Raw genomic sequence first — 14,017 nt, 5'->3', positions numbered from 1 at the left:
CACCCGCCATTATGCCAAGAATGGGAAGGAAAAAAAGTGCTCTTTTTCCGTCCCTTATTGCGGCTGTAGCCCATTTTCGTCTTGATATTAGCAATATTAAGAATTAAACAAAGAAGTTCCCTCCCTGTCATCAACTCCACCCAACAATAAGCACACAAATTCGAAAGTCGTCACAGTTTTAGCAAAAGTACAAAACACAAGAGCACAAACAATACGGCTCCTCGCGGCCAAAGCCAGCATAAGAGGGCAACCAGCCATTTTACGTTGCCACTGTTACGGACAATTTATCTTTTTTTCCCATCTGGAAACACTGTTGTCATTACGTTTTAAGCTAGGATCCCTGTATGGAGTAATGAGACTATGAGAGCCTCTCAACTTCACTGTTTGCATCAACCTTTCAGATTACAGCAGGCCTATATTATTTCTATATAGTTAATTCACATAGATCTAGGTTTTACATTTCATAGCTCAGCCCCCCCCCCCCCCCCCCCAATAAATTTCACTTGACTTGGTAGGCTTTACTTTCAACTTGATTTTTGAGGGTTCTAACATGAAACAGACTCATCTTATATAGTATATATATTGGGAAAGTATTTTAGCGGATACATTTACATGTAGCATTTCTCCCAGAATTACTATACATGGTGGCATTTTCAAAGTAGAGGCAAAAAATAATGTGAAAACGCTGCAGCAAAATCGATGGTTAGGCTGAGTGAGTGGCAACATAAGATGGCCGCCAGTGGCGCCACTTCTCCATAAATTGAGTAAGCCATTGTTAATTAGCCGATTCCTTGACACAACACGCACACAAAAAACACACCACCGTGTTGTCTGTACAATTTTCCATTTATTTATAACAATATCTGTTATTTAGTTTGTAAAGTACTCCAGCAAAAATTAAACATTAGTCTCTTTCCAGAAGAAAGTCTGAGTCTCCATGCATTGTGTACTATAAAAGCTATGTGTCATTCATAAAAAATAAAAATCAACAACAATCGGATGATTTTTAGCAAAACTGCTGCTCGGGGAAACAATATGATTGTACTCATCTCTCAATTAAAATACAAAACATATACAACTGAGTAAAATAACACTTGCTGACAGTATGCCAAAAATAATAAAAACATTGTCGCTGTCTTGAAGAATAATTTCCAATATTTGACGGTGTTACATGCACTAAGATATGGCTGACACATTTCTGACAGAAGCAGCATTTTGAGCGTAAGGACAAGAGTGGTAGCATTAGCAGCAGCAGGGCACGCCAGTTAGACACGGGAGGTTAGACACAGCTCGACGACAACACAAATGACCTTAATGCACTTAAAGACAGTCTTTACAAAACGGTCCACCTCAAGGTAAAAAGCTACTCATGACTGACATTTTAGAAAAGGTCCATTAGGATGGCTGCTTCATCTGAAAGGAGCTCAACTCTCACCTTCAACTCAAGGAAGACCCTGTAAGTGTCACGTGATACCAACTCGCCACGCCAATGTGTGTGCTTTTGGTCCTCCCAGTATCGACCAGCTGACCATGTTTGCTTTGACACATTCGCAACACCTGCTTGGAATCAGAGATGGCAAATCCAGGTCCAGAAAGTAAATACCCTGCCACGGTTTGGCTTTAGCTCCCTGACAGCTAGCAGGTAAACGAGCTAGCTAGTGAGCTAGCTAGGGAGGCTAAAGCCAAACTGTGGCAGGGTATTTACTTTCTGGACCTGGATTTGCCACCTCTGCCTGGAATGTTTCACCCGGGAGCAAATTGTCAAACGTACACGACACACTTGAAAACAGCCCACGAGCCATGTCATAAAAAGCCACCTTGGCTTCACATGGGACCACATAAAGCCAAAAAAAATACCATCAGATTGGTTTTCTGTGCAAGGAAGACGACACAATCATTTCAAGAGCATCCGTTGCTGAACACAAACAAACGCAAACGCGTCTCACACAATCTTGCGAGGATCCTCAGCGAGACGACGGCCGCACAACTTTGGACAACTTTGAGTTTGGCCTTTCCCTCTCAAAGTCCACACAAACAACAAACAATTGGCACTGGTGAAATGGAACTTTTTTTTTTCTCACTTGCTCTCTATACCATTCATTAAAAAAAAATAATGAAAACAAATTAAAATTGCTCAAATGATAACGCCTAATTTTCCATTTCATTTTGCACAGAGGTAGTGGCTATTTAGGTAAAGGGGTAAGGGACACGTGTAAATTAAAAATCTCTCATAGAAAATGTTATTTATTTTTTGACCAGAGGAATCTCAAAAGAACAAAATATAATACTGCAATCACATACAAAAGTAGTCCTTCATTTTTGTACATTTTATACAGTGTTCACACTTTTTTTTGTCATTTTCGCTCCCACTTTTATTTGTTTTTTTTCTCTCCATGTGTTTTATTTTTGTCTTCACTAAAAGGCAAGAAGATGGGGTGTGTTTGGAATAACGTGACGGGGCGGCCTACGCCAGCGGGTCCACAAGAGGCTCCTCCTCCCCGCGGCACAGCAACTCCTTCTTCTCATCCGTGCTGGCCAGCGAGTTGCGACTGTTGTGGGCGCCCATGTACAGCGTGGCGTACACCGGGTTGGTGAAGTTAGTCGGCTGGGAAGAGTTAAAAAAAAAAAAAAAAAATCACGAGAAAATAATTGAGTCATTTAGTCATCTCCTGCTGTGCACATGTTGGCCTCTAGGGGCAGTGTGGCGCAATGAGTTCACATTTACGTCATATGGTTCCCTCTCGAATATTTGCGTACCTTGTCTGGATCGAGGGTGAAATCGGCATCGAGCAGCTCCCCTGCGTCGTCATCGGGCTCGCCCTCGTAGATCTTGTAGGCGGGGTTTCCGATCTCAACATTCATGGCCCCGTTGGTCATCCGTTGGTGCTGGAAGCCCTTCGCTCTGCACGACACAGAAAGGTCCAGATATAAGACCCGGACGCTGTTAACGGCGCCCGCACACATCCATACGATGGAGAGAGGCGGATCATGGCCACGTCACGTCCAACCAGACTGAGGAAAAGCAAAAGCCACGGCACAGGCACAGACACAAACTCGGCATTCGATTCAAACCAGAACTGATCCGAAACGAAGCACCATAAATCCTATCAATGCCACCAATTAAATCACCACTGAAATGCGGTAGGGATGAGCATCTTCCATCTTGACCGAGCTGACATTTCTTAAAAACGAGGTACTGCATCGCAGTTAATTGAGGCCCAACTCATTTGCTGACTTAATGGGCTGCTGCAAACACTGATAGGAAGAAACAATGTGAAATACTGGTAGGTCCAGAAGTATCTGGAGTTTTAATTGAAAGATTTTTTTGGGGGTCATACATCTCTCACAATGGATTTGAATTAATACAACAAACATGCAATAAAGTGTAGACTTTCAGTTTAAGAAGTTTCATAAAAAGAAGGCAATTACCAGTTTGGAATTTCTATTAAGCGTACTTCCATTTTCAGAGTTGAAAAGGTATTTGGACAAAGAAAGCAACCTTTTTAATATTGTGATGAACATTGTACGACTGTCTGAAAGCATCTCCAGAGAGGAAACTCCGAATTGGATCATTAAATGAGCTCCAGTCTTGAGGCAGTCGTGCAATGAAAATGATTTTCATCCACGTAATGAAAATTCACTTTGTACTTTTGGGCCCCTAAAAATGGATGTCATTTTGAAATGGTAACTGTCTTCTTATATTTGTGAAATCTATAAAAGCTGAGAAGCCTACACTTGCGTTACGGCCATTTTTCAAGTGCCCATCCCTACTGTGCAATACCATACGACACCACGAACGACAATTACGGGATTACAGTACACGCAAAACAGATCTGTTCGTCGCAGATCTGTCCAACAGCTCCCGAAGAGGCCGATTTTAAACAGGAGACAGCTCGAATGATGCGACACTCACCACAGGACCAAACACTGCATAGCAACTAAGACTTATGGGGAAGGGGATATGGTGGACCAAAAATGACAAAATAAAAGAAAATAAATAAAAATGGATATAAAAAATACAATTCAAAAATTTAATGTAAAAATAAATCATATCAATTATAATATTAGATTGCTATGATGAATTATAAAAAAATAAAAAAATACAAATAAATGGAAATACGAATATATGCATATACAAATAACAAATAGAAATAAATGTCAATAAATAACAACAAAATAAATAAATATGAGAACAGAGCATTTTTATTAATTGATTGACATTTAAATCTATTTATATATATATATATATATATATTTATTTCCACATTTATTTTTATTTGTTGAATTGAACTTTTATTGATTTATATATTTTTGACATTTGTATATTAATTTTTTTGCATTCAATTATTGAATTCTATTGTTATTTTCACTTTGATTTATTTTTCATTTTGGCCATTTTTTTGGTCCGCCATAAGGGGCAAGGTAGAAAGGGTTTGGATGGGGTAATGGAGGCAAAAGCGTTAGCGCCGCCCGCAACTGTTACCGCAAGCGTTTGGAGCCGGTTTTGCTGGGCCGGCTAGACCTGAGGAGCAGAGGAGATGCCGTTACAGTGTAGGAGAGCGGAAAGAAACTGGAAAAGGAATGCAGGAGAAAAGAAAAGACCACTCTCAAATGGAAGGCGTTCAACTATGACTCACCCTCTCATCCTTTTCCTGTACCAGAACAACGCTCCCAAGGCCAGCAGAACCAGCAGGAGCAGGATCAGCACAGGGATCACGATGGAGGCCGTGCCTACACACAAAATACGTTTTCTGATACATGACGACTGCTGTAACAGGTTCAAGTCATGTTTTCAAGTGTCTACTTACGCCCTCCTGAACTGCTGGAATCCTCGCTACTGGTGACGGACTCACAGCGATGCCCCGCCCATCCAGGAGAACATCTACACGCCCACAAAAAACACAGGATGATGTGCACTTTGCAGAATTTGCGAGTATGGGGCGACACGGTTGGTTTTAACATCCAGACATGATGATGAAAATTTTGATGCAAAGTTTGCTCACCTGCACTCTGGAAGGTGCGTGAGAGGATTGATGGAGCACTGGCCGTTTGCGCAGTATTCGTTTGTGTCGCATGTGTAGCAGCTGGGCTGGATTCTTCCATTTGCACATCTAGCGAGGACAGAAAGATGTTCGCATCGGAATACTTTGGTAGTACTTCTAAACGCAAATGCTGGATATGTTGATGAGTACAAAACAAATACAGTGGAATAATTTGAGTTATGCACAAAATGTTTGCAATTTTTTTTTTTTTTTTACATATTTACATACTATTTTCGATATATGAACGATAATAATGTATGCACATTTTGAAATGTCAATCATAATTAAATTGTGATTAAACCAATATTTGACATCCTAAAGTACAGTGAATATAACATTATTTATTTACTAATATTTTATATTCTTTATAACTCCATTAACATTATTTACTGTGATGGTAGAGTACCGATGCAAAGTATCGGTATTGGTATAAGTATTTTTTTTTCCGCGACAGCTGCTGATATCAGTATGTACTGCTCTCTTGTGGCTGTTTTACGATGAGGAACTAAAAATTGGAAACATTTAAAAAAAAATCGTTTTTCATGCAATTTGTTTTTATTGTATTTTTTTTTAGGCTGGGGGGAATTTTATGTATGAAAAGTACTAGAAAAAAATTGTCGCATCAATATCAAACATCCTTTATTATTTAATTAAATGAAAAAATATATTATAACACATTTTTAGGAAAGAAGTAATATTCTGTAAAATAATTAATGCCGAATTTGATTAAATATTATTTTCAATAATTTTAAACATTATTAACCAATTATTTAATAAAATATAATAATGCATAATACAAAATTCTTCAAAATAATTGATTGAATAAGATCAATTAGTAAAAAATAAACAAATTGATGCATTTCAATCTACTAATAAAAACATCTGAATTTATACTTCATTCGGTGGGCTTGAATAAAGAACGGAGCGAGCCACAGTTTGCCCACCCCTGACCTTCACCAACAGAATTATGGTACATTATGGTAACCCTTCCTCATGACCAGAATCTTCGAGGAAAAAATGTGCATTTGCCTTTAAGATATTGAATATTGCTTATCGCCAAAAGAATGTGAATGTGCCAGACAATTTGCCAATTTGAGCTGTTACCGGCATGTGAACTCCCCCGTGGACGTGAACCTGTCCTTGGGGATGCACTCTCCGTTGCGACAATAGTGACACTTGTCGATCTCGCAAGTGCTGCCGGTGTACTGAGGCAGACAGCGGCACAGTTTGGAGCCGCTCGCAGTCTGTAGACACGTGCCTCTGTTCAGACAGTGGCCCTCACAGCCTCCTACACGCACGCACACACACACACACACACACACACACACATACTCAGGTTATGCAAGTGTGCCACTTTCGAAAACAAAATGTGCGTGTTGAAGCTTTTAGACAGCGGCACTCACGATACTGGCACCGGTCACCAAGGAAGTCATGAGGGCAGCTGCAAGACGGCTGGTTGCCAGCACTGACGGTGCAGTTGCCTCCATTCGTGCAGTAATTCTTACACGTGCGCACGTTACAGTTCGGCCCCGTAAATCCTGGCAGGCATCGGCAGGTCGGCGAGCCTGTTGACATTTGGAAGGAATTGACATTGACAATGTATTTAAAGTCATCCACCCCCGCTACCTCTCCTGCCTGTGGCTTCTTTCTCCCCCCTTCTCTGCAAATCTTCATTGCATGCCTCCGCCTTTCTAAATGTTCCTCCACCTGCTCCCTGCTTTTCAGTGCAGATCACAATGCCATCTGCGAACATTGTGGTCCATGGTGATTCCAGTCTAATCTTATCTGACAGTCTATTCAACACTATTGGAAAGATGAAGGGGCTTACAGAGGATCCCTGATGCACTCCACCTTAAACTGCTCTGTCACACCTTTAACCAGACCTGAGCATTGTTCTGTTGCTGTCATGCATGTCCTGTACTGTTCTAACATACTAATCTGCCATTGCCACTCCAGATTTAACCGCAGTTCTTTTCTGGCTACAGCGTGATAAGGTTCTAGATCCTGGGTCAGCAACCTTTACTGTCAAAAAGGCCATTTTAGGGCAAATAAATATCAAAATATCTGCCTGGAAGTGCAAAACATTTGAACATTGTGATGAACGAAACAGTGTGTTAGTGTTAACGTATGTAAGAGCTAATTATGCAGCATGCAATTCTTTGACATTCATTTTCTTCTGCCTTTTATCTTCTGTATTTGTGTGTGTGTATTTTTTCATACTTAATTTTTCATACATGTGTAGACTTTTCTGCCTTTCTGTTACATTTCTGACATTTTTGGCAATTTTATGGACATAAGGTACATTTCTGCCTCTCTTCATTTGAAATTTAGTGGCTAATTTTTTTTGACTTTTTTGCTGTCAAATTTCTGACATTTCTGGCAATTTCAATCATTCAATTCTCTAAAATATTTTGCAATTTAATTTACATTTTATTGTAATTTTCTGCTTTTCTTCTACCCTTTTGAACATTTTATGGTCATTTTTTGAACATTTTTAGGGTAATTAAAAAAGAACTTTTTCATCGACCTTTCATCTCCCTTTTTCTGACAACTTAAAATTTTGGACTATTTAATTATTATGGAATATTTAATATAATAAATATTATATAAATACATATATATAAATATATAATATTTATCAATAATATATAACTATTATATAAAAAGGATATATAATAAATATAATATAATAATTATTTTGGACTATTTAATTCATTTTTTATTTAATCATTAATTTATTTAATGAATATTTTAACTAAAAAAAAAAAGTAAAAAAATAAACATTTCTATTTTGCTTTAGATCAAGGGTGTCCAAACTTTGTCGTCACATACAGATAAACTGAAGTATGCAATTTTATACTATTCTTTAATTTATCAAGTACACCCACACAAGTCAAACAATTGCATATTGGTCATATATTAGTGTTTGTTTGTTTTTTGTTTTGTTTTTTAAAAACTGCTCCCTGACCAGCTTTTCGATAAAGCAAATAGTATTGGATTTTACAAGATTTTGGAGTGGTCAAGACCCTGTAGGCCACCAGAAAACATCAGCCCATGCACTGAACAGCAATCGAATCCCACCATATTTAAAGCAGTCATTTTCACAATTTGGACCTTGACAGAGCCGAACGTGGAGGACACCATTTTTGTTTGTAGAAATAAATTTTCTTGACTAACCACAGTGTTCTGAAGAAAAATTTTACTTTTATACTGTAATTGTAAATATTTAATTTGCATCATTGTACTTTTGCATATTTAACAAAACTCTACAGTATATAGAAGAAATGTATTAGTAGAAAATATTTTTTGGGGTGTATATATGCCACGGGCTGCTTATAAATGCATGGTGGTCCACAAATGGCCCCCAGGTCGTAGTTTGTATAAAAAAACACAATGCAGCTCATTTGTAGTTTTAGGTTATAATTGATAGCCGCATCGCTGATCAGGTTGTGCTTCCTACCCGTTGGAGAAGGTGCGCACGTTCCTCCATTCTTGCAGTAGTCTCTGCACTGGTCAATCTCACACCGATCTCCTCCATAGTTGGGCTGGCAGCGACATTTGGGTTGCTTGTGGGCGTTCAGGAAGCAACTGCCGCCGTTCAAACACTGGACCAGGCAGGGGCCACTCGGAGGCGCTGTGGGCAATGATAGTCGCAATATGTTTCAGACGGCCCCTATTAAAGTTTGACCTCCCAGAAATCAACTAGCAGCATTTTTTTTTTTTGGTGCCGTGTCTTGATGCTCACTCACAGATAGGAGACAGCGTGGGAGCGGGCTGCTTCACACACGTGCCGTTGTCCAACGCGTGTCCGTTGGGACAGGTACACACCGGCCCACTGGGACTCAGAAGGCACAGCCATTCACATTTCTTCCTGTCGCAGGGATTATTCACTGGAAGATAAAGACATCTTACAATACAACCGCACTTTCTTCTTCTATTCTTACGTTCTCTTGCTATACACGCCAAACTCACTTTCTGGCTGTTTGTTGCGGTGGTACAAAACCAAATCTGTGGCGTGGTTCATTCTGGTTGTCAGGTTCTCCACGTCGCCCTTGCCAAATTTATTGACTCGGAAGACGTGGTTGTGGATGTAGGTGATGCCGTAGATGTAGTCTTCAAAGATATCGATACTGAAGGGTTGATGGAGTTCTGTGGAAAGAAGTACAGCACGATGAAAGCCGTATCGACAAGAAAATAGATGCAGATGTATGAAGGATTGTTGGCGCCACACTGAGGAGGAAAAAAGTAGAAAAAGAAAAATGTGTAATTATGGGAATAAAACGTTCACATTTCAAATATAATATTAAACATATAGACATTGCTGTTCCTGATAGGGACTTATTTATTATATATTTATTAGGACTTGTTTGATATATTTTTTTAAATACTTCTGGTTGATAATTGGATTTTTTCCGCTTTCATTTCAGTTTGTATAGTTCCTTCTCAGGAAAATAAACACATTTTACATTTAATCCCTAAATCATTTACTATGTTTATGTTTAGCCTCAGAGGACTGCTATGACTGTGACCACCATATACTATACTCTGAATGTATAATCACCTCATAATATTATTGCATAAATACATTTAATTGCCTCTGCAGTTCATTGTTATGACATATTTTGCTTTGGAAAACAAATGGAATTTGAAGTCATGGAAACATTTTTTTTTTCAATAACGAGGGCTGCAACTAACAATTATTTTAATATTTTATTAATCTGTCGATTATGTTGTCAATTAATCGATGAATAAGATTTAAAAATAGATTGGTTTCCATCCCTTTATTAAAAAATAGGACATTATTTCAATGTAACTGACAATGCAGGCAATGAAAATTTCCAAAGTAAATGCAAATGTTTTCTTTTGATTCAACACAAAGATAACTGGTGCGGACAACTTTAAATTTAAAAAGGTATCTAAATGATTAATCAATTATCAAAAATAAATATTGATAATAAAACAATTAGTGAAAATTTTGATAACCAATTAGCTGTTAATTAAACAATTAAATGTTGCACCTCTAAAAAAACAATACATCTATTTAGCAAGAAACCTGAAGTCGATGCAATTCGTTTGCTTTTGTGGGCAACAAAAAAAAGAAGTGGCAATATAGATCTTGCCTCCTGGCCTTGAGTTTTTAAAGTTCAACACAGATGAGATGACAGAGTGAACGTGTTAAAATTCTCACAAGTATCCATGCATGGGGTTTAGGGTTTAACTTGTCAGTCTTACTGTATTCTTTTTTCCCTTTTCAGTGTTGCCCTCGAACTCATTTGCCACAAATGCACATGTGGTACGCGTACAGTACTGTACAGAAATACAAGTAAAAAGCGCCACTCAACTATTCTTGATGCTGTTGACAGCCACAACTGCATCACTGCCATTCAACCTGACGCTGCCAATCAACGATAGTTTAGCATCGGCCCAGTACAGTCGCTGGTTGAAGTAGTCCACTGCAAGGCCTGAGCAAAAAAAAAACACAGCAAAGTTACTAAAGATGCATTTTACTGGTGGATGTTGTTTATATTCTACCGGTTGGCCACTGAATGTTTTCTTCCACCAGCGTCTCTCTCATGGTTCCATCCATGGCAGCTGTCTCAATCTTGGGGTGGTTCCCCCAGTCTGCCCAGTACATTTTCCTAGACAATGACATGGAATTGAATGAACGCCCTTCCCAATGCAAGTCGGCTTTCCCTTCCCCGCTTACCCTCTGGGAGGGTCCACCACGATGGCATAAGGCTCGTCGATCATGCCCGAGATGAGAGTTTTGCGGTGGTGCCCTCCGCTAAGCTGAGCCACCTCGATCACGTCTCGACCAGAGTCGGTCCAATACAGGTTCCCTGCCACCCAGTCCACAGCAATGCCTCGGGGCATCTTCAGATCAGGGATCTCAACACAGACAGCGCCAAAGTCCAATTTCAACAACCACACAAGTGAAGCGTTTTAGTCAATTGTTTTGTTGCTGTGTGTCTTCACCTCCACGTTGGTGACCCGCGATTCTGTCTGGCGTCGGTTACGGTTGTTGTTGGGTGACGGGGAGGAGGAAGAAGGCAGCTCATACGAAGAGATGCGCGCCGTGTGCCAGTTGGTCCAGTAAATGCGGTTTGTCTTGATGTGCACATCCATGGCGTCAATGCGCACGTTGGCGTCGCCCTGGAAGATTTGCTCGTAGCGCCAGTTCGGCATGGACGGGTCCAGCCCGCGGATTTCGTTGTCATCCGCGATGTAGAGAACTTGTCGCTGAGCTGGGGGATGGTCACGTTCAACAATATTTTTTTTTCTCATAAAATGTTCGAATAGAATGCTAAAAATGTATTTAACAGGGAAGTCAACCCCCCAAAAATTCCTGACAACAATATATATATCAATATCAGAAGGCGGCCATTTTGCCACTTATTGGAGTGTGAAAATGACATCACAGTTGCTCAGGTCTTAGGTAAAAGCCAATCACAGCTCAGCTTCAGAAAACAGATGAGCTGTGATTGGTCGTTGCCTGAGCAACTGTGATGTCATCTTCAGTCGACAGCAAGTGGCAAAATGGCTGCCCCCAGAGATGAATAAAAACAGATGGATTTTGCCTCATAACTCATACTTCATAAATGTAATAGTCATGTTTAGACTAGCGAGGTCACATATAACCTATTATTGTCAAGAAATGTTTAAGGTTGACTGCCCCTTCAAGTAGTCATTGTACTCACTATCAGCTTTGCAAGTGTCATTGATTCTGGTGAAGTACTTGTGGCAGCTGCACTTGTAGGAGCCCTTTGTGTTGTTGCACATGTGAGAACACACTCCAAATTCCCTGCACTCGTTCTTATCTGTCATCACAGATGGTTGGCAAATTGGTCATGTAACATCACGCGGGACCAGAGCTTCCAAAGAACATACCTTCGCATCTGTTGCGCCCGTAGGACTGGAAGCCCGGTTTGCAGGAGCAAAACGAGCTCGTCCCGTTGACCACACAGTGCGCTTCGTCGCCGTCGCCGCACACGGTCCTGTTGTTGTGGCACTCGTTCAACACGGTGTCTGTACGACAACATCGTCACGGTTAGAACCAGGCGGAGCCCATCTCACCCCCCCCCCCCCCCCCCCCCGCTCGCCGTCACGGCATCGCCTACCTTTCTTATTGCAGTTGATTTCATCAGAGCCGTAATCCTCACAGTCGTTGAAGAAGTTGCAGCGCAGGACTGAGCTGATGCAGCGGCCAACGGAGCACTGGAATTCATCTTTTTGGCAGACTGGTGTGGATGTGGTATGCTCTGAAGGTCATCCAGAGTCATTATTTACTTTTTGGAGAAGATGCCCGCACCAAGGTTTAAACATGTACAAACTAGTATGTTAACATCTTAAGAGGTCGAGCCGTTCTCAGAATTTCTACTCTCTCTAAGGGAGCGAAATGTTACGCAATCCTACATATAATCTGAGGAGATAATACAGATACATTACTGTATAGTGATACTCTGCCATATGGCCGATTTTTAAGCAATTAAAAAAATTAAAATAGAATTAGGCAGGGAAGGTCCCCAACTTAATATTACTGACCCCAATATTAGCCGTTGTTCCCACAGAGCAGAGAGAAATTTGAGAAAGTTGGTCAAAGACGTTTCACATTATATTTTTACTTTCAGCATTAAGTTAGCCTTTGACTTTCCTTAGACAAACTTACATGGCTTCATTGAACATTTTGCTATTTAAAAATACCAGGTTTAATTCTCATTTTTGAATGTATCAATTTTACAGTAAACTTAACTGCGAGTGCTAAATAAACAGCTTGAAGCAAGCACACTTTGACTCTTATTTGGAGAACTGTGTGAGTGAGCGTCATGGAATAATTCCAAAAGTCTGTTTTTAAAAGTTTAAACGTGTTTAATAGAGAAGCATTGAACTGTCAATGTGGAGTTAAGAGTTTTGAATGGGCAGTATCGTTCAAATGTTTTGGTCAAATGTAGGTCAAATGCTAAAAACATAGCATTTATTTCTATAATGCCCACAAAATCTTTTTCACATTTAGCCTAGTAAAGTCATTCAAACGTATTGGTCAAACGTAAGCTAATTACTAAAACATGACTTTTTTCCCCATAATGTCACGGGGTATAGACTTGCGCATGCACAATTGTGGCTTTACCCCATGGCATTATGGGGAAAAAAAGTAATGTTTTATCATTTGGCCAACATTTTACCAAGAATAAAAGACAAAGCCCGTTCAAAACTCTTTACTCCACATTGGCAGTTCCACGCTTCTGTATTTTTAAGCATGTGGGAGGATGTAAAAATACACTGTACTTCAAAATGATATCGTTTCTATATGGTGAATTTTCCCTTATTGCAGCTGGGTCTTTGAACACATCACCTTCATTGTACCGTAGAAGGGATTCTTGATGTTAAATGTAAAATTGCTGTAATTGATATAATATTCATCTGAAACGAAATTCCGATTATAATATTCAGTGTGTTTCAATTGAAGAAAGCATCAATTCAACTCACGACAGTTGACTTCATCGCTGTTGTCCCCACAGTTGTTGATCCCGTCGCAGCGTTTTGATATCGGCAGGCACACGCGGTCATTATGACAGCGGAACTGTCTTGTGGGCGGGCACTGGAATTGAACTTGGAGAGGAGAAGAAGAAGAAGAGAGCAGCTCTCAGGAGGAGAAACGTCTCTTTGCGGGCGATGCGCAGGGAAGCTGTCAAAGTGTTATTCTTACCACATTCCTCTGGCTTCTCGTCAGAATTGTCTCCGCAGTCATCCTCGCCGTCGCACTTCCAGCCCAGCGGTTTGCACAGAGTGTTGTTGCACTGGAATTCGTCCAGGGGGCAGTGTCTTCCCACTGAAATAGGAAGGGGATGAGATGCAATTCAAGGATCTTCCACTAGGCGGCAGAAGGTAAATAATTAAGCCTTGAATCCATGTTTTTGATATTTTCATCCTTAGTGAGATGTGAGACGTCATCAATAAAGATTGGGAATTACGTTGCG

At 40.1% G+C, this 14,017-nt stretch overlaps 1 protein-coding gene across 5 annotated transcripts in view; it reads right to left on the bottom strand.

Annotated features, from left to right (window-relative positions):
- Positions 1 to 827: 827 nt before the first annotated feature.
- LOC147167127 (low-density lipoprotein receptor-related protein 1-like) overlaps positions 828 to 14,017 on the bottom strand; it is a 120,818-nt gene continuing 107,628 nt past the window's right edge. For 2 of the 5 annotated variants that reach the window (XM_086087323.1, XM_086087325.1), the window contains 20 exons: positions 13,747 to 13,869; positions 13,527 to 13,649; positions 12,161 to 12,301; positions 11,931 to 12,068; positions 11,741 to 11,860; positions 11,019 to 11,287; positions 10,750 to 10,931; positions 10,575 to 10,681; positions 10,385 to 10,504; positions 9,015 to 9,191; positions 8,792 to 8,932; positions 8,503 to 8,676; positions 6,446 to 6,607; positions 6,147 to 6,330; positions 5,004 to 5,111; positions 4,809 to 4,882; positions 4,638 to 4,731; positions 4,484 to 4,522; positions 2,758 to 2,902; positions 828 to 2,605 (listed from right to left, as the gene is read on the bottom strand). In XM_086087323.1, coding sequence (XP_085943449.1) covers positions 2,465 to 2,605; positions 2,758 to 2,902; positions 4,484 to 4,522; positions 4,638 to 4,731; positions 4,809 to 4,882; positions 5,004 to 5,111; positions 6,147 to 6,330; positions 6,446 to 6,607; positions 8,503 to 8,676; positions 8,792 to 8,932; positions 9,015 to 9,191; positions 10,385 to 10,504; positions 10,575 to 10,681; positions 10,750 to 10,931; positions 11,019 to 11,287; positions 11,741 to 11,860; positions 11,931 to 12,068; positions 12,161 to 12,301; positions 13,527 to 13,649; positions 13,747 to 13,869 — 2,762 coding nt within the window. In that variant the 3' untranslated portion in view covers positions 828 to 2,464. Of the gene's footprint in view, positions 2,606 to 2,757; positions 2,903 to 4,483; positions 4,523 to 4,637; positions 4,732 to 4,808; positions 4,883 to 5,003; positions 5,112 to 6,146; positions 6,331 to 6,445; positions 6,608 to 8,502; positions 8,677 to 8,791; positions 8,933 to 9,014; positions 9,192 to 10,384; positions 10,505 to 10,574; positions 10,682 to 10,749; positions 10,932 to 11,018; positions 11,288 to 11,740; positions 11,861 to 11,930; positions 12,069 to 12,160; positions 12,302 to 13,526; positions 13,650 to 13,746; positions 13,870 to 14,017 lie in introns of those variants that run through there. The other 3 variants (XM_086087324.1, XM_086087326.1, XR_015096305.1) reach the window with 2 other exon arrangements.

This window comes from Leptonotus elevatus, chromosome 10 (assembly GCF_054856555.1).
Source record: "Leptonotus elevatus isolate MCC_2025b chromosome 10, RoL_Lele_1.0, whole genome shotgun sequence".
Lineage (NCBI taxonomy): Eukaryota > Metazoa > Chordata > Actinopteri > Syngnathiformes > Syngnathidae > Leptonotus > Leptonotus elevatus.
The sequence above is the reverse complement of the archived record's forward strand: the minus strand, read 5'-3'. Positions and strand labels throughout refer to the sequence as shown.